General features: G+C 34.1%; 1 protein-coding gene across 1 annotated transcript in view; it reads right to left on the reverse strand.

Moving 5' to 3' along the window:
- The window catches only part of LOC124359305 (adenylate cyclase type 8), a 212,209-nt gene that overhangs the window by 19,836 nt on the left and 166,136 nt on the right, over nt 1-26,237 (reverse strand). Inside the window, 5 exon segments of the mRNA XM_046811933.1 lie at nt 5,520-5,582; nt 12,783-13,020; nt 14,548-15,218; nt 17,494-17,695; nt 22,449-22,546. Of these exon segments, the coding sequence (XP_046667889.1) occupies nt 5,520-5,582; nt 12,783-13,020; nt 14,548-15,218; nt 17,494-17,695; nt 22,449-22,546 (1,272 nt within the window).

A 26,237-nucleotide genomic window follows, 5' to 3' on the forward strand; every position in this document is an offset into this window, starting at 1 on the left:
GCGGACCGCAATTATTCGAAGGACCAATAAAATGTCTAATATTTAAAAACTCATACTTCGATAGCTGAGCAGGTGGAGCCCATACACTGATTTTCTAAGGAATAACTCTTAGTCGTTTGGGAAAAATAAAAATACGAATGAGATCACAAAACATAATATTAAAAAAAGGGCACACAATTAGAGCAAAATACAAGTGTTAAAATGATTTTCTTCTTCTGTTAAATTGTCCAAAAATGTCCGAATTAGTTGAGGATTTTAAATCTTGGTTGAAAAGAAGATTGTCTTTAGTTGCGAAGGACCATAATAAGAATGATGAAACACTGTTACCTTGCACCGTCCATTGTCTGATACCTCGACACACATGAAGTTGGGTTGATTGTAGTTCGACCTGGGTTGATTCCAAGGAACGTTGCGCTGGTGGAGTCCTTGCTGAGGGATGAAGATTCCACCATGAAGATTCCACCTTCACTTGACACTGTTTTCGGTTCACTCACGAACGTTGCGACAAAGTTACCTTTGGCTCGTTAACCAAATAATGTCCGGCTCGAAGGGACTGTTAACTGCCATAGAACGGCTTGCGGTTCACAAGAGACAAGACAAAGGGACACGGCCCGAACTTGGTTAGAGCTGGTGTTGACGTACAACCTAGCGAGACGGAGTCTTAAGAAGAACTGGAGAGATGCCTTGGGGAGCTTTTCTTGTCCGCGTCCTGGACGCCTGATTGGTCGGCAGAAGTCACCTCATACCACGTGACGATCGGACCACTATAGATTTGGAATGCAGGTGGGTGGGTGTGTGTGTGTGTGTGTGTGTGTGTGTACAAAGATAAGTGGAAATAGATGGCTTATAATAAAAATGGTATCGGACAATGGTGGGCAAAGAGCAGTTCTAAATAACATACAATTCTAATTATTAGTAAAAACTATATTAATGCGTAAAATTTGATTAATTGATATGACTAAATATGAAAACCTAACAGGAATAAGTAAGAGAAGAAATGTAGACAATTATTTTATTATGGCTTGTTAGGAACATGTTTTTTTATTAGGTGCCCCATGCTCTAAGATATGCCAAATATACATAGCTTTTGTATCTTTTTTAATTCCCAAACCTCTTCACATTTATACAGTATGATAAGTTATGATAACAGAAAATTGATAAATTGAGATCACTTAATAATTAAATTGCGATATTTTAGTTCATATGTAATTGCAGGTCCAAAATATCTGTATAGGTTGATGTCATACTACCCCTTCCACATTATCAAAAATTACTAGACCTGAGTATCCTATTGTTTGTTTGCTCACTGATGCTAGATAGGTGTTTCAGCATATACTTGAATATCCTTTCTTCTCCGACCACTAATTTTGCACCCATTATGAGAGGGTTGAGAATTGAATTGTTTGCACTCAGTGTAATCTTGTGCAAGGCAATGTAGAACAACTATTTGCTGTTGGCAAAAAGGTTTCAGCAGCGCTTTAACAAAAAATGTAAACAACGATTTCAACCCTATGTCAGGATTATGTCTAATTCATTCACATTCAAGTAAGCTGTTCCTATCACAACAATGCCAATGAAAAGCATTTTCTTAATATGCACAATGATGATATATCAGAATGAACCCTACCATACACATCCATTGTCACTATCATGTATTATGTAATATCTATAATATTGTTATTGTTGTTATATTTTTGAAAGTGTATTGTGTGTTATTGATATTGATAGTGTATAATTGATTTTATGACATTCCTGTAATGTGATCGGTTACATTGTGCTGTTTTCGTTATCATTTTGATATCATAACAATTTTGTTATTGTTATAATTTAGTTGTAAATGGTAAAGTAGTTAAAAATATTATCTTTCTGTTATAAGTGTAAACCAATTTATTTTTCTGTACTGATTCCAATTATTTATTTTTGAAACAACCATTTCTTATATATCTGCATGTTTTAAGTAATTATATTGCTGATATGCAAGTTCTATTTGCTGTTGTGAAATGTATATAGGAATACAGAGTATGTTGTTTGTACCATATATAAAAGAAAAGATGTTTGTACAGTATATATTTTAGTAATACTTAGTGTTTGAGATGTTGACATCGAACATAAGGAAAAAGTGGTCATATACACTGGCTGCTAATAATTGTAAACTTCGTTTCTTAATATTTTCCCCCACATACGCTTCTTTCTAGTGCATTGAGCTTGTAATAATTTTAAAATGTCTTTTTATAATAAATATAGTTGAAATGAAAATGCAATTTTTTTTTAATCCAACTAAGTTTTACTAACCAAATCGTACCGATTTTGCCTAAAGTTGTGACATAAGTTTTCGGTGAGTGGATTCTCCTTACACTATCAGACTTGGTCAGACACAGACCCGATGGAGGATCAGATCAAAGTCCAAGTGATAAATAGCCTTAAGATTTCTAAAGTTATTTCCATTCACAAGTAAAGTAATGCAGTCTCTTGAAACCTATGTTCTCATATTTCTGATTCTTATATTCTCAAAAGTATTTGAATATTTAATTAATTGGCAACTGACAAAATATTTTTAAATAATCATCTATTCTCATTACTGCAATTTGGTTTTGTACCAGACAGAAGTACTTGTGATGCAGTTGTTAGTTTTAGCAAGGATTGCTATTGATCTCTTGAAAACACCAGATGAAATCTACATTTTATTATTTGACAAAAGCTTTTTGATACATTAAATCCTGGCATTTCGTTTATAAGCTGAAGTTTTATGGATTCAACAAAAACACATGTAGATATTTTCGTATTATCTCAAAGACAGGAAACAATCTGTATTTTAATGGAGAATTCTCTACTCAGTGCTTGGTAAGAAACAGTGTTTCATAGGGGACCTCTTTTATTAATAATTTATGTAAATTATCTGTCATCAAACCTTAATTACCTGAACACTTCCTGCTACCTCTATGCGGATAATATTGCTTTGATTTCAAACCATAAAGATCAATTTGGATTAGATATTTTACAAAATTAAAAATTAAAATGTTTATTAAATATAAAATGCTCAAAATATACAATATTCCTCTATATATAGTCATCAGCCTCATACAGTATTTTTTTTTCTTTTACAATACACTAAAATCTGAATTGGGATAACCATGTACAGTCAGTTGCAAGTAGAGTTTACAAGGAATTTTTATGCTTCAGGGATTAAGTAGGAGATTCAAAATTGATGTTAAAAGAGTTTATATTATGCCCATGTTCATAGCCATCTTTTTTACTGCTCTATCGTATGGGGGCAACACTCATCAGTATCACAATTATTTGTGCTGCAGTACAGAGCTTTGCGAATAACGTATGGAGCCAGGCATGATAAACATTGTTCACCACTATTTTTAAAGCATAGAATTTAAACAGATTTTCTATTTATACCACGCTGTGTTTGAAATTTGTGAATAGGAATAGACCCAGAATTAGGAATTATTCAAACTTACTCAGCCATGGAACCAGAAATCGTTTAAAATTATGTATTTAACAATTTTTTTTATACAGCAAGTCATACTCAAGTTTTATGGTGGCAGTACTATATTTTATTAACTTTTTGTCTACCGAAATAAAAGGACTCCCTCTTTGTTTATTTAAAAGATACATTACAGATAAACTAACTGTTTATACTCCATAGAAAACTGTTTTATATTAACTTTTGAATTGAATATGAAATATATATAGTGTTTCTTCAATATGACAGGAAATTTATTCATATATCAAAACTTTAGTAATAGTATTAATTAGTATTTCGTGTAAAAGGATAGTTTTAGTACAATAACTGTAACTATCTTTAAGATAAAAAAATTACAGAATCCCGAAACTGAAAAATCTTTTTGCAATAAATTAATTGATTTGACAGTGAACTAGAAGTTCTGCCAATTTGGTGCTTTAGGGTTTACACTACATACCTTCAAACTCCAGTCCAACCCGGTCTGCAATCTAACCAAGTAGGATAAAATTCAAATTGAATTAGAAATTGTGAGAGAGACAGTAATACTGTACTTCTGAGATACTGTACCACATATACATGGCCAATGTTATGGTACTCAAAACACCCAATGTGATATTTAATGTTTACTTGGGCGTCAATTACAGAGAGGTCATGGCTCTTGGTAAGCAAACTACCCACTGTGAACTCTACTCTCTCTTGTGTACTTGTGTGCACACCAAGAGGTCATGGCTCTTGGTGTGCAACCACCCAACGTGAACTTTACTTCTTACTTGGTTATGAATTATAGAGAGACCATTTGGTGTGCAAACTAACCCAATGTGCACATTATTTACTACATGAGTATCAATTACAGGGAGGTCATTACCTCTTTTATAGACCAAATTAGATTAAGGTAAATTTATATCAATGTGAATTCACTGATTCTTGTACAACTAATTTTATATAAAACAGCAACATAGAGAATAGTTGTTCTTCATTGTTACAAGTAAAATTATTCTGAACTCAAGCAATTCACTCTCTAACTCACTTGATCTGGAATGATGAACTTAAATGGCTTTGTGCATGCCAGAGGATCAAACCATCAGTAATACTGGAATTCATGGTAATCCATAAGCACATATCTAGGTAGCATCCCTTAATCATCACAAAACCCGAGCATAAACAGATCATCTGAATGTTCTCAACTTTTTCTATGTCTACCAATACAAAACTGTGATAAAGACGTGGAAAAAGGAGCTATACATCCTTAATCGTAAGTACTTCTAGCATTTCAAAGAACATCTTATAATACCATCAAGGTGCATTGTGCTCCTTCATATGTACTGTGATAGGTGAACTTATATTACAAATGCAGGAGTGTGATGTGAATTACAATATGCCAAACATGGCTACCAACCACACAGTGTGAGGGCAAGCACAGAGGACTGATTTAGTTGTAAATGTTAGATCAAAAAATTGTTCGTGGTGGACTAATTTCTAGTATTTATAATAAAAACTGCAACTAGGAATGTAACAAACATTAAATAGTAACAACAAACAAATCACCTATGAGGACCAAAATAAATTAATTTATTATTCATTATGTTATTATTTCATGCTTCTACTATTTCAGAATAAATATAAAAATTATTGTTTAATTTTTAAAATAAGTAAGAACCAAGGAAAGCACGATAACTAAGGATTGACATTTAAAATTTGCAAATCCAATCAGACTAATTTCTAACTAATTTGGAACACACTATTTGACATCACTAGTCCCTACAATCACTAATGTACTAATTAATTAATCCAAAATAATTCTACAAGGTTATTAATGTTGTAAGTGTTTTCTAACATTTCTTTTCCTCAAATTGTAATAAATGTAATGGAGTACAAAACAATTACAAACTAGTAAAACAAAGATTATCATTTAAATCTACACTGTGCTCTAATAGACTCGATATGAGATAAAGACAATGACAAAAAACATTTAGCGGATTAAAAACAAGAGTTATTTATGCATTAAAACACAGAAAAACTTTAAAATCATTCATTGTTGGCGCAGTACCTCATCTTCTGAAAAATCTTTCGGTAGAGGAACTCTTCCCAAAGTGAACTGCACCCAGGGATGCTGAAATTAGTTAACTTAACATTAAGCGAAGAAAGCATATCTATGCACATTGCACTTTATTAGTTTTAATTGTCTATTTTGAAACATATGGTGTAATATTATTTCCAGTAAAACATAGCAAAGTCTCAAATGCTTTATATTTGTGTAAGCTCATGAGGTATTTTAGTTGTGATAGACAAGAATATAAGAGCAGGATTAAAAGTTATGTCTTGCCATAAGTTGCACTGTTGCCACCAATCCGGTTATGTCAACTTTCAACCTGTGGTTTATAATAAAATAAACATTTATTTTTACTTATCAAAATATTAGGTTCAATAGTGTACTCTGCTTTTCTTGCGTTATTTAAAATACAAACATTTATCAATTTTCTCAGGTTTAAAGAAATAATCTTACTAATGTCAACAACTCCCGTCTGAGAATTTCAGCAAATGTTTCAAAATTCTTTCACTAAATTTGCTGGTTTTTGGTACTATTTTAAAAATCACAATATAAAATTCAATTCAGGGCTAAAATTTATAAGGTTTAACTATTTACATTCTGAATAAAAACCATACAAACTGACTTATGGGTAGATTTTTTCCTGGCCCACTGTAACCCTCAAATCCTTACATTGGCTGTGTTCCCTTCACTTGCATGTGAGGGGTGAGGCAGCCCTCAGTGCTGTAAGACTGCTTCAAGGGATAAATCCACAGAAGTCAATCAAGTTACTTGATTGGGCACATGTGCATTATCAATAATCTGAATGTATCAATAGTCACTTAAGCTTGTATATTCTTGGACATTACACTGAAACAGTTCTGCTTTGATCATTTTTCCAATTAATCACACCAAAACATCAAGTATGGCAGCAGGATAGTCCTTCCTTTGAGATCACAGTTCTGGTACACAAATGAATCAAGAAAGAATAGAAGAAAGGGATGGGTCTGGTTGTCAACGGACCAATTTTCTAGTCCTTAAAGGCTCTAGGTTCCTTCTTAACTATCATTCCAGCAGAAATGCTTGCAATGTATCTTTACAAGTGCCTGGATCAGTCTGACAAGAAAATGAACAATGGAACAGTGAAGGTACACTGATGTCTCTTTATAACTAAGAGCTCTAACTATTCACAACAGAGTTAGTGGGTGCCAGAGTATGAGGAAATGCATGGAATGAGATAGCGAATAGATTGGCTAGAGCTGCAGCTATGTCACGCCTCATAGACTCAGAAACTTTAAGTGATTTGGCTAAATGCCAAGTTGAAATGCTAGCCCAGGAATGTTAACCTACGTATGAGATGGAATGGTTAAAAAATACTCTTTTGAAAAACCATACACAGTCTCTATTGAAGAAACGGGAAAATGGAGTAAAAAGGAGGGCTACCCTATTAAAGGAGTCCAGAAGATTTATACTGATGGTTCATGCCTTGATTCTAGGAAAGGATTCGGAATATATGGAGTTATGGCAATTGAAACATGCGCCAGAAGACTCATACAAATGAGGCCAAAAGGAGCTGAATGCTTAATACTCTCTGATAATCAGGCTGCACTACATGCTGCAAGACACTTGACGCCTATTCGTTTGGCTCGAAAGCAGTTTGGAAATGCAAGTATGCTCTGGTGGAACTGGCGAATAAAAACAGTAATAACATTCGGTTGGGTGCCGGGCAATGAGGGCATTCATGGTAATTAAAAATAGGAACAAAGCCCCTTATGGTAGGGCCAGAGCCAGACTGCAGAGTAGCTTTCTCATACAGCAAAGTTCTTGTATAAGATTGAGATTAGATCCTTTAAATGGACTAGGGCCTCAGAATTAAGACAGTAAAAAATGTTATCTCTCTTTCATACTAAATGGTGGGTATCTCTTCTAGATCACAGTAAGGAGGATATAAGAATGATGGTAAGCTTGTTGACAGGACATGGCTCCCTTAGGAAACATCTTTTGAAAGTGGGTTTTAATCAGACTGATGAATACAGAATCTGCGGAGAAGCAGAAGAATCAGCGGAACAAATATGGCTAAGTTGCCCTGCCATATTTAAAACTAGAAAGAAATTGCTTGGGGCATATATTCTCAGCTCTGAAGACATAAGAAAACATGAGCCCTCAAATTTTATTCTGTAAAAGTCTCAGATTCTGAGGGCTAAAACACAAGAGAGACACAAAGGTCCTTCTAGGACTAAGTGCGGAGACAACTGTCTCCTTCCTTCTGAAAAAAGTTAAAATGCTGTAAGAGAATGTATGGCTGTAGAAATTTTCCTCTTATAAAAAAAGGCTCTATTTTGTGAAACAAGCAATAGCAGTCATAGACCATGTATGGCTGATGATGGAGCAAAGAGACTCTTGGACTTCAAAGAACAGAACCAGATTTTTCTCTTATCTGTTGCTTGTACATTCTCCTCTTAACTACCACCTGCATTAGATGGGTATCTACATGTCAGACATATTTCGTTTCTATAGGGAGTTCAAGGAGATTACCATACATCATTGCATCATTTCTGGGCTGTCTTTATTAAAGGGTTATGACAAAACTGATTCAAAGAGTTGCACAAGGGGAAGGAGAATGAAGGGAAATGAACAGTAAATGTTAAATAAATTTTTTTTCATACAGGTTTTTATTTCTATTAAAAATAGTAAATCAAAGTTTGCAAGTTTACATAGTTCAAAAATGTGTGTAATGATCTAATCAAGTGAAAAATACATGGTAATATTGCTTGGAAGTACTCAACATTCGGAATAAACATTGGGATCATCGTAGACATTTTTGGCGTGAGAGACCTGGTTCTGAATTTTCTGAGCATCCCATTTGGTTCGTGTTTCTTTCCTATCTTTAGTGTTGTACTTCTTCTTCTTTACCCTAGGTCATCTTCCTCTTCTTCAATAGGTCTGTCGTTGGTGGAAATACCACTGCAATTGCTGCAGATAAAAAAATAACCATTGTGGTAACTGTAGCATGAAACGCTGCAGTTGCCACAGCACTTGCAGATTATTAGATTGAAAATTTCATCTGGAGATCTCTATGGTTGTAATAGAGATGAAAAAGTTTGCTAGCCAGTTTGCTAGAATTGCTAGCCACCTCCATTCCTCTAGGCATAGGTTGGTATTGCCTAACTACTATTGGACCTGAAAGTAGCACCAATAATTATAATGTCATCCCTCGGATAGTGGGAGGTATGAGATATCAGGAACTTCAAACTATCACCAAAGACTTTATGTATATGTTATAGTGGTATTAGTTGAGTTCTTTCTTTTTTCAGGGCACCATACCACCAGAGGAAACAGTCCTGCTGTCAATCTGCTTATGAGTGGTCGAATGACTGTTGAAGATTTCAGCAACATTCTTCTTAAACAGTTGGCAAATGCAGTTGTGGAATGCTACTGATCTCATCCTGTAAAGGCATGGATGATCGGAATGCCTTAGCCAAGTTCCTGTAACTCAACAGTAGAAGTCAGGCTGGTTGACAACTTCACTCAGTCCAGTTTTATCATGACGTTTTGTTCTTTACGGGTTAGTGCAATCAGGGGACAAAATGGGATGTCCAGGAGATTTAGAACCATGTCTCTTGTGCCCAAAACATCAATAACGATGAACCAACACAGTAATTATTCCACATATCGCGATAGCTTATATCGAAGAGCGAGGCGCTCTAATGACCAGATACTTATGGATCAGTACCGTTTAATTCGAAACAGGGTTAAACAACTTCTGCGTAATTCCAGGCTGAGATATACTCGAGGTCTTTTTGAGAATAGGAAACAGTCGTCAAGCGACTTATGGCGTAAGGTTAAAAGCCTTGAAATAGGAAAACAACGTATTTCACAGCCAGTTCTTATACCTCTGAATGAGTTGAACCAATTTTTTACATCTTGTAGTCAAAGTTTCAGTCAGGAAAAAGTGGAGGACTACTTAAAACATCTTCAAAACCTACCTCGCCGTAGTTGTGGTTATCCTGAGTTTACTTTTAAACCTGTGATACAAGGTGACGTGTTGAAAGCTATACGCCGTATTCGCAGTAATGCTGTTGGGTACGATGGCATCCCAATACGCCTCATAAAGAATATTCTATTTTGCTGTCCTTCCAATAGTCACATTTATTTTCAACACGTCTCTTAGGAGTGGTATTTTCCCATCACAATGGAAGTCTGCTTTTGTCCGTCCTCTTAATAAGATTTCAGCACCAGCGTCATGTTCAGATTATAGGCCGATAAATATTCTTCCTGCATTATCTAAAGGCCTAGAGAGAATTGTGCACTGCCAATTCACTGAATATCTATCTTACAACAACATATTTAGTGACTATCAATCTGGTTTTCGGACCAACCACAGTACAGAAACTGCACTTTTAAAAGTGACGGATGACATTAGGCTTGCTATGGATCACAGACAGGGCACAATTCTCACTCTTTTCGATTTCTCAAAAGCTTTCGACAGCGTAAACCATAAAGTATTGCTAGCTAAACTAAGGCTAATAGGGTTTTCTAGTCATGTATTAACTTGGCTGAGATCTTATCTGTCAGGGAGACGGCAGTGTGTAAAAGTGGATGACATGACTTCGGACTGGGAAATTGTTACTTGTGGGGTGCCACAGGGATCGATTCTTGGTCCTTTATTATTTGTACTGTACGTGAACGACATTCATTCTGTACTTAAACATAGCTCATATCACATGTATGCTGATGACCTGCAAATCTATTCACACTTTAAAATTGACTCCATTAATGAATGTATCACCAAAATCAACAGTGACATTACAAATATCGTTATGTGGTCCAAAAATCATGGCCTGAGACTAAATCATGCAAAAACGAAACCAATCATTATTTGTCACTCTCGTTTACGAAACTCAATAAACTTCAATACTATTGAAACGTTAACTGTAAATGGTAACACCCTGCCATACTACGACAAGGTGAAGGATCTTGGTTTGACTATAAACTCGACTTTGACTTGGACTGACGCTGTTGCGGAGATTTGTAAACGGGTTTTCGCATCTATTCACTCACTGAAACGTTTACAACGATTTTTACCAGAACATATCAAGCTGCTCTTGACTAAATCACTCGTACTTCCACATTTCAATTACTGTAACTCCGTGATCAATGATATGACCATAGTGCTGAGTGAGAAGCTGCAAAGAACTCAAAACTACTGTATACGTTACGTTTACGATGTGAGACGGGAGCAGCACATCACACCGTACTATATTCAGTCAAATATTCTAAAATTAAAAGATCAAAGATCCATCAAAATTTTAAAACTAGTTCATTCAATATTGAAATTTGGTTTTCCAAGATATTTTTCTGAATATTTTAAATCTGTGTCTCATGTAGGTGTAGGAAGCACTCGCTCTGGCTCATACATTTTGAGAATGCCTCAGCATAGGACTGCAGTGTTTGATAAGTCATTCCATGTAATGGCTTGTAGGTTGTGGAATGCCCTTCCCCAAACAATTACTTCCATCGATAGCAGTTCCCGGTTTGTGGCGAAACTGAAAGATATGTATCTTGAACGGTTAGCCGGGGCAGTTCCGGTCTGAGATGCTGTGGGCGTGACACTGGCAGAGGGATGAATGTGAGATTGTGTGTGAAAAAGTTCATTTAGCAATAAATACTTTAATTTATTTGTATATTAAAAATATAAATTTATATTATGTTTTAAGAATAGTAGAGATGGTTAATTTATTAATGTGTTAAATTTTAATTATTACACGTTAAAATATTGCATTAATTTCACTACTTTGTGTAAATGTAATTATTTCTTTATTTTATTATCTTTATTATGTTTTGTTTTATTCTTAGGTAATATTTATTATTAATGTTTTAAATTTTACATTGCAACAGGTTAAGTGTAAGAAAGGGCCATGCGGCCCTAACTTTGCCTGTAAAAAATAAAGAATTTTTCATTTTCAAAGAATTTTTACATATATGTACTTTTAAGCAATATCACCACAAATATTTCACTTGATTTTATCATCACATATTTGTGACTTATTATTAACTTGTTAAAATTAAATTAATATTCAAAATAAAAACCAGTTTGGAATAAAACATATTTTGTTATATTACTATTACTTTTCATTTCTCTTTTTTTATTTTTACCCTCCCCCCCTCCGCACCAATTCCAATCAACCTTACCCTTTTTGATATTTACTGAAGATTAAGTACTATTAAGCACAAGGAATTGGAAGTGTATAGAAAATCATTTTTTGGGGTAAGTGCTGGTTTCTACAAAAATTGCTCATTCCAGTAATCATCTGTGAGATAAGTTATGATCATTGGAAGGAAATTACATCTTCGCACCTCATTGCGTAACGTTGTTCCATCTCGTGATTCAAAGGACACTTACAAAAGCATTTTCTGGAACCCTGATATATACTAGGATACTCAACACAGCACGATTTAATGTCATTTAATGAATTTGAAAATCCCAATCTCTTCACACAATCCTGACTCATTGCTCCAACAGGAATTCAACATTGTCTCAAATATGGAAATCATTTGATCCATTACCCTGAACAATGGTATATACCGTAGCATATGTGATGTAAGATGTGGGTATTGGAAGAAAGCTACAATTCAGTTTCTTATCCTGTCTCATTGCTCCATGTCATGTTTCAAAGTACTCCAATAGGAGCTTTTTCTGGAACCCTGATATAGACTAGGAAACTTCCCAAAGTAACTTTGAGATTACTTACATTGATTTAGAATATTTCAAACTCTGCAGTCAATCCTGTCTCTTTATTTCAAGACAGTTTTATATATTGCCTGCAATAGGGACATCATTCTGAAGCCAAACATGAAAGTTTCCTTGCAAATCTGAGGCAAGTAATAATAGTTGTATGAAAATCACATCTCCGCAATTTGCAATGTCTAGTTTCTCCATATGGTTTTATATGTAACACTTCCAAAGTGATTGCCTGGTCAGATACTTATCCAATGTATAATAAAACTTAAGTGAGGCTAATATAAGGCAGCCCTATTCCATTAAAAATGTTTCACCCAAATGGTTTTATTAGTTTCGGAAAACTGGTAGATTACATAACAAAAAGGAATACATAAATAGGTTGGATTGTATAACCTCCTCTTTTTTGAAGTTATATAAAAGTAGTAAATATTTTCTATTTGGTCCGGTTAAATTTTTTTATCCAGGTAAACTATTACAAATGTAACAAAAGTATAATAAACTGAATTGAGGAGGATAATATATAAAACTATATGAATATTTACCTCAGCTTGCCTATCCTGTGTAAGAAAATGATTGGCAACATGGTCAGGCAAAATGTTCCGCAATAGTTGCCGGTTGTTGCGTCGTGTCTCACGCATCTCTGACAGTTCTCGCTGTGCCTCTCGCTTCCACAGGAAATCCAGTCTGGAAGTGACCTCCACCAGTCGGGCATGATAAGCCACAAGCGTCAAGAACACAATAAGAAGCAGCAGCATCTGATATGTGAGTGGGATCTTGAGCCTAAGAGAAAAATAAGCATTAAGATTGTAATAAATTACTCAATTACAACATGTTTTAAATATATAGAAAGATACAACGTAAGTAAGAAGATATAGAAATGCAAAATAGAAATAACAAATTTTAACAAGTTCACAACGATTGTGATTTTATTTATTTTTTAATATGCCAAATGTATTTTGCACTATATTTGTCAAAAAATCGTTAAACAGTTTTTTGTGTAAAAAGCATTAAAGCTATTCCAAAATGCTGTATGATACATTTGATAAGTCTATTGGAAATCTGGCTGAGTAAACTCACCATACAAATCATCATACTCTAGAGCCCCACACCGGACTGAGGTAATAATAAGGCGTGGGTCTCTAGAGTAACACACCGGGTTTTAAGAAAGAGTGAGTGGGGCCCCACATAGGTGTGAATGTGTTAAATTGTTTGCATCTTGTAGCAAGAGCAGCTGTTTATATTTTATCTGGAATATTGTACCATAAAAGTTTTGAGTCAATTCAATTCAGCCATAATTAAATTAAGAAGGTACACAAATACAATATTATATCTAGAAATATTTCATAACACACAATAACAGTATGGATGTGTACTTAGAAGGGATAGACCCACTAAATATTTAAAAATTTAAGGATTGAAGAATATGATGAGTATGAATTTTAAGGTAATTATGCATATAAACTCATAACTGTCAATAATGTTTCCTAGTATGCAATATACCATGATAATAAAAAAATTATAATGATATACCTCAGTCATTTTGTGGATAACAATATGGTAGATTCCTCCAAAATGAAATTTTGCCCCAATACAATAATACTTGATTGTTTTGTGAATCATCAAACCATAATAATCTTTCCAAAACTATATTAATATTATATTAGTATTAATCAACAGGTCCATATCATAACTTTATTTAAGGACAAAGTCCAATGTCAGTAGAAAGAACAGTGATAACAATCTTAAATGCTTGTATTCAGCAGTTTTAACCCATATGAAAAAAATGTTCTCCATACAAACAAATTCTTCCTTAATTCAAATAGCAATTGAAAATGAAGCCAAGATGGATTAGTTTAGGATACATAATCAAATTCTATAGAAAAAAAATAAAAACATATAATCAATATAGTACAAAAATTCAATTTGATCAAGTTAAATTAATAAGTAAAATAATGACGGCAAAGAACATTTATGAAGTTAAATAACAATTTAAACAAAATTTTGACATTTTGTTCCTAGCCACAAATATAAATCAATTGTAAAAAACTAAACTTAAATAACCCTTATTAATAAGGGGTAAAAATTAAAACTAACAGTACAGCTTTTAAGTATTTGGGCTACTGTTTTAGACATTATTGGGTCCATCACTGACTTGCTTGATTCTGTTAAATATTATTGGTATAGATTAAAATTATTTTAAATTACATACTTTATAATGAACTCTTGTTAATGAGTCATGTTACACACAAACAATATACAATTAGTAGTATTTTAAACTTGTAACATACATTGAACTGGAATACTAACTTTGATTCTGGATAGTTGATGAAAGTACTGGGATATCCCATGATGACTAGAAGTGCATAAAAGGTGACCATGAAGAAAGCGAGAAGTGTCTTGATGAGGAAGTAGAGCTTGAGTGTGGTTGCCAGGGCAACTAAACACATGACCCATGTAAAGACTAAGTACTCAGGGTGAATACACAACCCGTTAAACAAATTAGATCGTTCTGAAGTTCTATTGTTACTTAGTAAATCGGAATCACTAATGATTTGTTCTTTCAGTCTTGAAGTGTCATCTCCATTGCTTCTGGTAAACCGATTGAGGAAGTCCCCTTTTTCCAGATCGCCAATATTTTTTTCTGGAAGAATCAAATCTTTGCTTTGCAGTCTTTTTATTTCTAAATTTACATTTTCTTGAGTCTTTTTAGTACTAGCACTTAAGTCTATATTTAAAACGTTTTGTCCCTCAAATTTACTTTTCTTAAGTTTGATGTTAAAGTCTTTTAATAATTTTGCTTTTTTCCTCAAATATTTGTACTCATTTTTAAGTAGAGGTAACTTGTCACCTCCTGTCCTGTTGAACTTTTCTTGATACACACTTAAAACAAAACTGTTGGGTAACTGATGTTGTCCAATGGATCTCACTTGACGAGTCACAGCATTTGACGACATCAATAAATCATCAGAAAATAGAAACTGAAACAATTAAACATTCCTAAGTGGAAGGTAACAAATGTAATAAGTACTGTAAAATAATTACTTACAAACCTTATCAAAAACAAATCTTATTGACACCTAATAATGACAAAATATGTAATTTTTCTACAATTTTCCTACATAATTTACATTTACAGATAGAGTAAGAGATGCATTAAGAAACAACAAAATATTTTACACATAACAATGGTATGTTGGGAAGGGCTGAGTCAATTTGCATGTTCAGTTCAGGATTCCACAAAGAAGAAATGAAAAGGAGCTTAACTCAACGATCAAAAAATAATTTAAGCACCCACTTCATTTTGTATAAAGTTTAACAGCTAGCTTTACTTTTCAAGTAACAAGTTTATTTTAAAAAGTTATGGAGACTCTTTTTCGATAAAATTAGTGGGTGATAATTTGCTTAAAAGATCAGCTAATTCACAGTTTGTTTCTGAATATTGAATTTGATGTGCATTACAGTCAAAGACCACTTTTTTTATCACAAAGTGACTACCTCATTTACGCTTAAAAGTACAGAGTAGTACTTACAAATTATCTGCATCTTACTGGTTTTAGAATATAGTTATTCAAAAATAATGGTGTAAAATTAAGGTTTATTTTGCAAAAAAAAGTCACGAACACTGCATAAAAATATGTTACATCAACAAATTTTAATGTACATAACACAAATTTTAATATCCGCAACAAATGTTTGATATGAGCGCAGTTAGCTACTCTGCAATTATTTAGGTGATATAAAAAATATTTGCAAAACTGTGGGTACTTCGGTTTGCATAAATTAAACAGCTGATTGTTGCACCAATGGAAAGGGTATGTATATAATTTTGTTTGTATACAGTTATGTTTTTCATTAGTTGCTTGGTTAAAACCCTTGGATTGGGCGCTTTGGAAATAAAAATAGACCTTAATTGTACTAATCACCACAATTGATCTCCAGACTCAACTGATTGCCGTTTCTTCTTGTACGTGTTTGTTAAAGAGAATGTTTCATACTCTCCTATGACCTGAAAGCCTTAAGACGGTCATAACAGGAACCGTGCAATCCACAACACAGGAAATGTTGCAAAGTGTGTGGGCAGAGTAACTAACAGTATTTATATCAAGCATTCATAGTGCATATTTAAATTTTGGCAATGAACATTACAACCTGTTATTGTAATAAATTGTTTTATCCAGTTTTTATAATTTTATGAATCTTGTCTGTAAATGAACAATGTAGGAGTACGCCTCATCGTGTGTTGTGTAACAGGCTTTGCTGAGCTGAGGATGAATACAAAATTTCAAGTGTTATTATGCCACAAGATGTCACATTATAATCAATCACAATCAATTTCAATTAATCAATGTATTCAATGTCATATTATTGTAATCGGTTTATTTACAAATGTATTACTCTCGATTTTTTTATTGCCATCATGGTTACCCATTAGACCAGTATAAAATTATGTTAATTAACACTCAGCCAAATCACATTTACTGATATGCATCATCATTTAACTCGATATTGCTTATACAGAAATTATGCTTCAAGCAAAAACTTCGTCATTGGATTAGTTTGTTCTTAAAATATTGTGTGGACAGATAGACAGACAGACAGAAATTAAATTTCTCTGACCTTTCGAATGAAAAGCTTACTAATGGTCCACCAATTAATCTTAATTTCATGTATTTTTACATTTAAATAGATTTTTATTTTTAATCATGATCTTAATTCATTAGTAACTTCACTGCAGGTCTATACTGTGTGAAGATACATATTCTCATAAGACAGCAAGCAACATTTTAATATTTAGTATTTACACTTATACAGCACCATGCCTTTTCAGATGGGATAGTTAAAGTACTGTACTACTTGTAATCACCAAAATGGAATTTCAACACAAAGCAAGTTTAAACAAACTATAATACCATATAAATTGATGATTACAAATGGTTTGTTTGTTTTATCAATTTAAATTAGTTAAATTATGGATAAACTAAAATACAATTTTACTGGTTTTGTAGTTTTGCATGCTTTTAATTTATTGAATTATAGGATTTTACAAGCTGATGGAGTTTTAATATTTGTTGCAAGTATTTGGCATATTAACCTTTGGATGTAATGGCAAAATGTATTGGTTCATAGTGGATTTGGTATATTAATACAAATAAAAACGACAGATTCCATTGGCACTATATAGTGTTACGATTCTGGTGATTAATGTAAGCTCAGTGTAGATGTAATAAAGAAATAAAATAAAAGTAGACTAACCAAACCAAGAGATGAAGCTACACACATGAGTGCGACTACTAGACAGATAAAGGCAGTCCGCCTGTTGCGATTCTGCACCAAAACTCCGGACATCTTTTGCAGAGAAAGTGGTAGCTGATGGAATTCCTCAGCCATCACCAGCACAAGGGCGAGACTCAGGACTACTGTAGTACCCAGCAGTCCAAGTACCAGTAGCCAGGACCTGCACATGATGGATTATTACTATTATTGTGTCATTCATAGGACTCTGCTCTAGAATTACTAGTTCCCTTAAATTAAAACATATTTTTTAACATGTTACCACTTGGATATTTAGTACTTCAGTAGTTTAGTACAAATATAACAAACAATCCTATCCTGTGTAAGACTAGATAGGAGTATGGTAACAAGCTTCTCTAAGGTTGCATGTAAAATTTCAAGTATATATATTCTCAAGATGGCCTGTGGTCAGATAGGCAGACATATATCACACAGAAAAGGAATGTTCATATCCCTCTGGCAGACTAAAAGAGAAATTATATCAATCAATTTCTTTATTTGTCATTTCATAGAGAAATAGAAAGGTGTAAAAACAGTTTACAGAATGTAAAATTACAATGTTTTTAACTAGACAATAGACAATAGACAATATTCTTTATTCATAAACGTTGAGTTTAGAATTTTTGTCAATACAATAAAGGACATACAGAACATAAAATTAAAAATATCAGTTCATGATGCAATTGATTTCCAGTTTATGAACTCTTGAATAGTGTAGAAGGGTTGCTGGAGAAACCAACTTTTGAGTGAGTTCTTCAGGTGTTTGGCTGGTGTTTTCTTCAGTGAGTCTGGTAGAATGTTGAAATAGATTGCTCCTTTGTATGATGGTTTCCTCTCATATAAACTTAGGTGGTGTGTTTCAAGAGCAAAGTGGTGTCTATTTCTTGTGTTGTAGCTGTGATGGTCTCCAGTTCTAGTCTGTCCAGTTGTTACAGAGTGCAAAATAGTATCAATTATATAAAGAGCTACTACTGTTAAAATCCTCAGTTCTCTGAAGGCTTCCCTGCAACTGTCTCGTGGTCTCAGTCCAGTAAGAGCTCTGATGGTTCTCTTTTGTATTACTAATACTCTTTGTAAATTTGTTGCTGTTGTACTTCCCCATACAATTAATCCATATCTAAGGTGGGACTCAAAGAGAGAATGGTAGGCTGATTTACCCATATCTATATTGCTAATTTGTTTAATTCGTCGTACTACATAAAGGCAGGAGCTAAGTTTTTTGCAGAGTTTATCCACATGAGGCTCCCAGGATAGTTTGTTGTCTAGAGTCAGACCTAGGTATTTTGTTGATGTTGTTACCTCTAGCTCTGGGAGACCCCTGTGATGGTTTCGGGAGGCAGTGAAAATTAGCTGCTGTGTTTTCTTCTCATTTAGTACCAGATCATTGATATGGCAGTATTGCTTTGCCATATCAAAAGCTATATACGAATTGATGTCAAGTTGTTCTTTGTCTTTCTCAGTAATAATAAGGGCAGTGTCATCAGCATACATCACAACCTTGCAGTATTTCTCCAGATATTGTGGGAAGTCATTTGTCAAAAGAGTGTAAAGCACTGGACCAAGCACAGATCCTTGAGGTACGCCTCTTGTTACTGGTAACAGTTCCGACTTTATTTTGTGAATTATTCCGTTGCTTGATGATGTAAGCTCTACGAGTTGTTTCCTGTTGCTCAAGTAGCTTTTGAACCAGTCTGCCTCTTTGTCTTCAATTCCTAATGATCTGAGTTTTTTAATTACTAAGCCATGCTCTAGGCAGTCAAAGGCCTTACTGAAGTCTAGGAAGATACTTGTGGCTATACAACCTTCTTCTAGTTTGTCGATAATAGATTCAACTAGCTGAGTTATTGCTGTGGTTGTTGATTTATTCTTCTTGAAGCCATGCTGTCTGGAGTAAGAAGTTCATTTTGATTCAGGTGGCCTAGAAGTCTTTTCAAGATGACACGTTCTAGAATCTTTGAGAAGGTTGATATTAGTGAAATGGGGCGGTAGTTGCATGGTTCATTCGTTTGACCCTCTTTATATGTTACTTCAGAGAGTTACATGGTACAATAAAATAGGTTATCTTGATATACAATGAAATCAATTATCACTGTAGAACTCAGCTAGGCTGTAGTAGGGTCATTCTGTCAACCATATACTGAGCTCTCTCTTCAGGTCTTGTCCTCTCATTCTTATCAGTTGTTCTGGAAGATGATTATATAGTCTGCAGCCCATGTAGAGTGGTTGTCTTTTGTACAGAGTGAACTTTATTTTGCTATTATCTCATTGCCATCAAGGTTACACACATAAGACCAATATAAAAGCATTTGCTAATGCTCAGCTAAAACCCATGGAGTAAGAGTGACATGGCATGATGGCTGACATCATTTTCTTTCTTAGAGGAAATACTTCTATCATTATCACAAAATTGGGCTTTATAGATAGAGAATTAGCTCTGAGCTCTCAAACTAACTGTTTAGTTCACACATATCTCACATATGAAAGAGGTGGATAAATCACTCATTCCCAATGGTATTGTATTTCTAATAATTTTTTCTACATATCAAGGATAAGTTGCTAAGATTTTTCTTAGTGTAATTCACCAAAGCAACCAGGAATTTAGATAAAAACTACCAGGATCCAAGACAACCAGGAAACTCAGGACATATCACTAATTTTTAAAAAAAAACTTGTTAATCCAGCATCATATATATCTCACAGATCAGAGACGCCTACTTCTGTCAAAAATGGACTAAGATGGGCTTGTATATCAATCTTTAATGGTCATAAATATAAACTTTTTTACTTATTTTCTTGATTGTGTCAACAAAGCAAACTCGACATTTGCCTTGGAAATATAATTCACTCGAATCAGCAATGGTCATACACGTTCAACACATACTAAATTGCATGTAAAAGAGAGGTAACTGCTGCAGTGCAAATACAAGAGATAGTGTACCGTAGTCTTATATTTTACTTTACATTTTAAGACGATTATGAAACCTAAATTAGTTGTCTTTTGACAAAAGTATGCTTCTCACGAGGTGTGATCAAAAAGTTCCAGAACTGAATTTTTATACATTTATTCATACAACTTACAGGTTATTCGAATTTGTCTAATTCAAAGTACTCCCCTTGGGAAGCTACATACATTTCCCACCGGTGTTTCCACTCTTCTTTTGTAAAGGTGTTTAGCAGCTCCGTCGTTTTTTCATTAATTTCGTCAAATGTTTGAAATCTTCGTCCTTTCAGGGGTCTCTTGAGCTTCAGGAAGAGAAAAAAGTCTGCTGGAGCCAGGTCAGGTGAGAAGGGGGCTGAGGAATGACAGTCATTGCGTTTTTTACACAAAAGTCACGGATAACTAATGCAGAGTGAACAGGAGCATTGTCATGGTGAAGGACCCAATCACCACTTTGCCACAGCTCAGGTCTCTTTCTGCTCACAGCATTACGCAATTTTCTGAGGGTTTCAAGATAAACAAAACAATTTCATAGTAGACGACACCTTTACAGTCAAAGAAAACCGTAAGCATGACCTTCACATTTGATTTGACATGCTTTCTTGGGTCTTGGAGACCCTTTTGATGTCCATTGGATTGGGCTTTTGTTTCCACATCGTAACCAAAAAACCCATGTCTCGTCTCCCGTAATGACATGATCAAAGAAGCTTTCGTCGTCATTTGCCTTTTGAAGAAGTTCCTCAGAAACATGAATTCGGTGTTGTTTTTGGTCTTCAGTCAACAGTTTTGGCACAAACCTTGCTGCAACATGACGCACTTGAAGTTTTTCAGTTAAAATTTCCTGACATGACCCAAAAGAAATGTTACACTCATACTGCCATTTCACGGATTGTTAGTCGACGGTCTGATTGTATGAGAGCGTTCACTTTAGCAACATTGTCATCATTGATTGACGTTGAAGGGCATCCGGAATGAGCATCGTCATCTGTGGATGTTCGGCCATCTTTAAACCTCTTGAACCACTGATGGCAGCATGATTGGCTTAGAAATTCTTAACCAAAAGCCTCTTGTAACATCAAAAAGGTTTCAGAAAACGTTTTGTTCAGTTTCACACAAAACTTCACACAAAGACGTTGCTCTTCTTTCACATTCATTTTCTTTAAACAAAAAAATAGCCAAACTCTATAAAACTAATCTCAAACAAACTGTGCTAATGTTACTTTCAGTGATGTTATGATTGATCTGCAAAAACAGCTGTGTTACTACTGTTGAGTCAGGGAATACAATGCTGCCAACCGCATCGCTGTGAGACATTGCATTCCCATAGTATATAAAAAGTCCTGGAACTTTTTGATCACACCTCATATATATATATATATATATATATATGCTGGTTTACAGATACAACCAAATACAAAATAAGTTAAATTAAATTCAGCTAATGTCATTTATATACAAATTTAATTAATGTCAATAAAAGTCATTTGACAGGTATTTGGTCTTCCGATCATAATATGTTATTTTGGTTATTTAAAACTGCATATGTGACAGATACGCCCAAATACTAAATAATTGAATCATAAAATGTAAGGGATCTGTTGTGTAATGGTAGCATATTCACCCAGTGAGAGATCCAGGTTCGAGTCCCGGCGGAGCAAGTACATTTTGTGATTCAATGTTTACTGAAATTAAATTCAGCTAATGTCATTTATACAAATTTAATTAATGTAAATAAAAGTCGTTTGACCAAAAAAGAAATTTGGTCTTCCGATCATATGTTAGTTTGGTTATGGTATATGGTGTTATGCTTTTGAATAGTTATCACTATAATTTGTAACTCAGAGTTATCTATGAAAAAATAATAATGTATAATTTAAATTTATTTTAAAAGTTTTAGTTCTGATGAGATTGAAATATTAAGAAATTCATAACTACAACCAGTCTAGTATGAAGAAATAAGTTTATGTTACATACTTACCAGCTCAAAATGATGAATTGGCAAATGACAACGAAAAGCCAAATGATGTAACAACATAGCATGTTTGACTTGAACATGTCTTCTCGCAGCTGACAGAACTGAAATTCAAAAAATGTGAAAGTAGACTTTTTCTGACAATAATCAGCCATATTTTGTAAGTGTTAAGTCAAATACATGTATTTCAAATAGTACACTTTTCAGTTACATCTCTTCTTGGTCTTGTGAGATACATATCATCTCAAAACAATATAATTCTCTTATTTCTTACGGAAGATAAACTAGAAATTTATATATTTAAAACCACAATAGATGACTTAGACAATAGACAAATTCTTTATTGACATATTCAGTTGAAAATAGTACAAATCTTGTTTCTAATTAAATTAAATTATTTAAGAATTCATTCTCTGAATAAAATGGTCTTTCTTGTAGCCAGTTGGTCAGTGCATTTTTAAGACATTTTGGTGGTTCTTTTCTTAGTGTTGTTGTTTTCTGCATTGCTTATATGTGCTGCTGTAGATTCTTTTCTGGGGGTTTTAAGCTTCATGTCATAATCTTTTTTCCTGTTTGCTGTCTCTGTTTTGTCCACAGTGAGTCCAGTGCATTGTTCTTTTTCTAAGGCTTGAATGTACCTATCTTTAAGTCTTGTACACTCGTTGTCCCTGATCTGGTTCTTGTAGCATTTATTCTTAGATGTTTTCAAAGGGCAGGAGCTCTCAAGAGCTGTTTGGATGATATAATGAAACATATTACAGGCTGTATCAATGTTTTCTGTTTGATAGACAGTGTCCCGTTTTTGTCTAGCTAGGGTTGATTTGAAACTTTCCATTGAGTTGCTGTTGAAAATTCTCCTCTTTGTTTTTGTTTCGGTAAAGCAGTTTTTTTAGTTTTTTAATAGTGGCTAATTGTCCTGTGTGATCTGAAAGGCCGTTCGAGATAACTGAAGTTTTTATTAGATTTGGGCTTATGTTTGTGCTGATCCAGTCTATTGATTTTGATGTTTCATGTGTAATTCTTGTGGGTGGGAGTTGTATCATTGTAATGTTAAATAAAGTGAGAAGTTCCTCTAGTTGAGTTTTGTCATTGCTTGCTTGTAAATTGTCAACATTTATGTCTCCCATGATTACTATTTGTCTGTGTGTGTTAAGGGCTTTGTCTAATTCTTCTGTCAGGATCTCAATAGCTTGTTCTAGTTTTGCACTCTGTGGTCTATAAACTCCTAGCACATTTATTGTTTCCTTCTTTTTGAGTTTGATTTCAAAAAAGACTGTCTCACAGATAAGTTCTGTATCTTCTTTACTATTTTCAATCATCTTTATACAGTTTTCAAGGCCTTGTTTAGCATAACCTACTACACCTCCTTTGATGTGTTTTTTCTTGGAAAGCCTCCGTAGAGATAGATAGATCTATGCATGTATTCTCTAAGTTTTCTTCAGTCCATGTTCCGTTAATATTAAAAAATCTAGTTTACTGTCGCTCAGGAAATGATTTAACCTGTCAATTTTGTTTGATAGCCAGGTAATGTTTTGATGAAGGAGTTTAAGTTTGTTGAGCTTAATGTTTAGATTTTTTGATGTGGCTGTTGCTATGGTTGCTCTTTTCCCTTCAAGAGAACTTCTAAAAAAGAGTTATTGTTCTGTGTTTCTTCAGAGTTGTCAGAATATGAAATCATTGTGATTGTTTCATGGCAAGTGCTATTTGAATTAGGTGAACAATGTAGAACATCTTGTCTTGTAGTTTTCTCAGTTAGCTTCTCAGTGTGTTTGTTATAAAAGTCTGCTATACTTTCACCAGGGCCAAGTTTAGTGGCTGTGATGGGAGGTGACATTGTCACTTTAAGTTTTTCCTTACGGGGTTCAGACTGTTGTTCAGACATTTCCAACTTTTATTTTTTTGAGTGTCTTGATTTCTTCTGTTTCTTGGTGGGGTAGGTTTATTGGCGGATGTCTTATTGGGTTAAAAGGAGGGTCAATGATACAAGCAGCTCGATATTTTAATGCTTGAAGTGAGACACTAAAAACATTTGTTTTCAAGCTTTGTCTGTGTTATATGACTTATCTTGTGTCTTCTGTCGAATGACTTATCTTAACATACTTAAAATAGTCTTACTTTTATTATCTTTTAACAAATAAAAACTTCCAACAGTTCAGGATATTAGTATTTCAAAAGAATATATATTTAGAAGGTCTGAAGTTTCCAAAGCCCAATTGTGTTGTTAAACAGCTAGTTGTGGGGTAAGAAGAAATTACGTGCACTCTTCCTACATACAGCCTCATCCACTTTCAAGCATACGAGTTGATCTGGAGACATGTGCTAGTCATCAAGGCTAATACACTTGATTTCCTTGTAAGTGTGAGTTGTATAGTGTTATACAGCTTTTGCAAGCAGAAGGGCTTAATGCAGGAAAAATTCATCGAAGAAATGCTTTAGTGTAGAGTGAAATTTTAATGAGCTATGATGCAGTGCACAAGTGGAGTAGGAAGTTTTAAGACAGATGATTTGATGTTCAAGATGAAAAAAAATTCAAGGATTGAAGCCTGTAGCAAAAGAAACTCATTGACTTTACCCAATGTTTCAATACAATCAGATGTTTACCATAAGGGAGTTATCTGTTAAATTTTCAGCTGTTTTGATTAATATATATAAACTATTTTAGAAAAACAACTTTATAGAAAAACTCTGTGGGTTCCAAAGACGTTGTCTTATAAATACAAAGCTAGCCTAATGACATCAACATTACTGTTACCTACAAGGTTACAATATTATTGGTATCATATTATTACGATAATGGTGAAGAATTAGAATGATTATCAAGAAAACATCATGATATGAGGAGACATTAGTTTTGTACAACACTACAAAAACAAAATAATGGTCACAAGAATGGATGCATTTAAATCAACCAAACAAACCTAAAAAAAATACATAAACAACTTTAATAACAGAAAGATTGTGGCCATTGTGATTTAGGACTAAAAACTGATTATATAATTAAACCAGGGATCACAGTAAATGTAGCAGGTTACTGTGACACTTCTTAACGGTTTGAAGAGTAATTCAAAATATAAGAGAAATGTACATTTCTAGAATTGTATTTATCCATAACAATTCTCACCATCACAGTGCTAGTATAATGAAACATGTGTCTTAACAAGCTTGAATGAGATAATTTTGGTCTTCCAGTCTACAACCCCAACCTAGCAACTTCCACATATTTCTTGCACTGATTAAGTGGCTTGAAAAGAAGAAATTCAGAACAGATTACACCTTGAAACCACATCTTTGTTTAGCAGTAAGTTATGATGATGGTATTATAATGCTTGTTTACTTGTATGACAGAATCTCTCAACTTAGGGTGCCTACTATGAGGCATGCGATCCAGAACAAACAACATGGAAACTGTCATTTGGCGTAATCCTGCTACACAATAGCGCGCATCCTCAAGCTGCTGCCATAACCAGGGAGAAAATTCAAGATTTTCGTTGAATATCTTTGACAACCCACTGTACAGTCCTGAACTTGCACTTAGCAACTACTTTCTCTTCTTGCACTTGAAACGGCGGCTCGGTGGACAACGTTTTGAAACTGAAGAGGAACTGAAGAACGGCGTTGTCAACTGGTTCTACTCTCAGGTGGTGAGCTTCTATACAGAGGAGTTAAAGAAGCTGGTGCTGCAGTACGAAAAATGCTTACAAATTAACTGGAATTATGTAAAGAAGTGAAGTAGGCTTGTAGCTAACTAAGTTTGCCAATAAAATGTGTTTCTTACGAGTTTATTTTTTCCTGTGA

The sequence above is a fragment of the Homalodisca vitripennis genome, chromosome 4 (genome assembly GCF_021130785.1).
Source record: "Homalodisca vitripennis isolate AUS2020 chromosome 4, UT_GWSS_2.1, whole genome shotgun sequence".
Lineage (NCBI taxonomy): Eukaryota > Metazoa > Arthropoda > Insecta > Hemiptera > Cicadellidae > Homalodisca > Homalodisca vitripennis.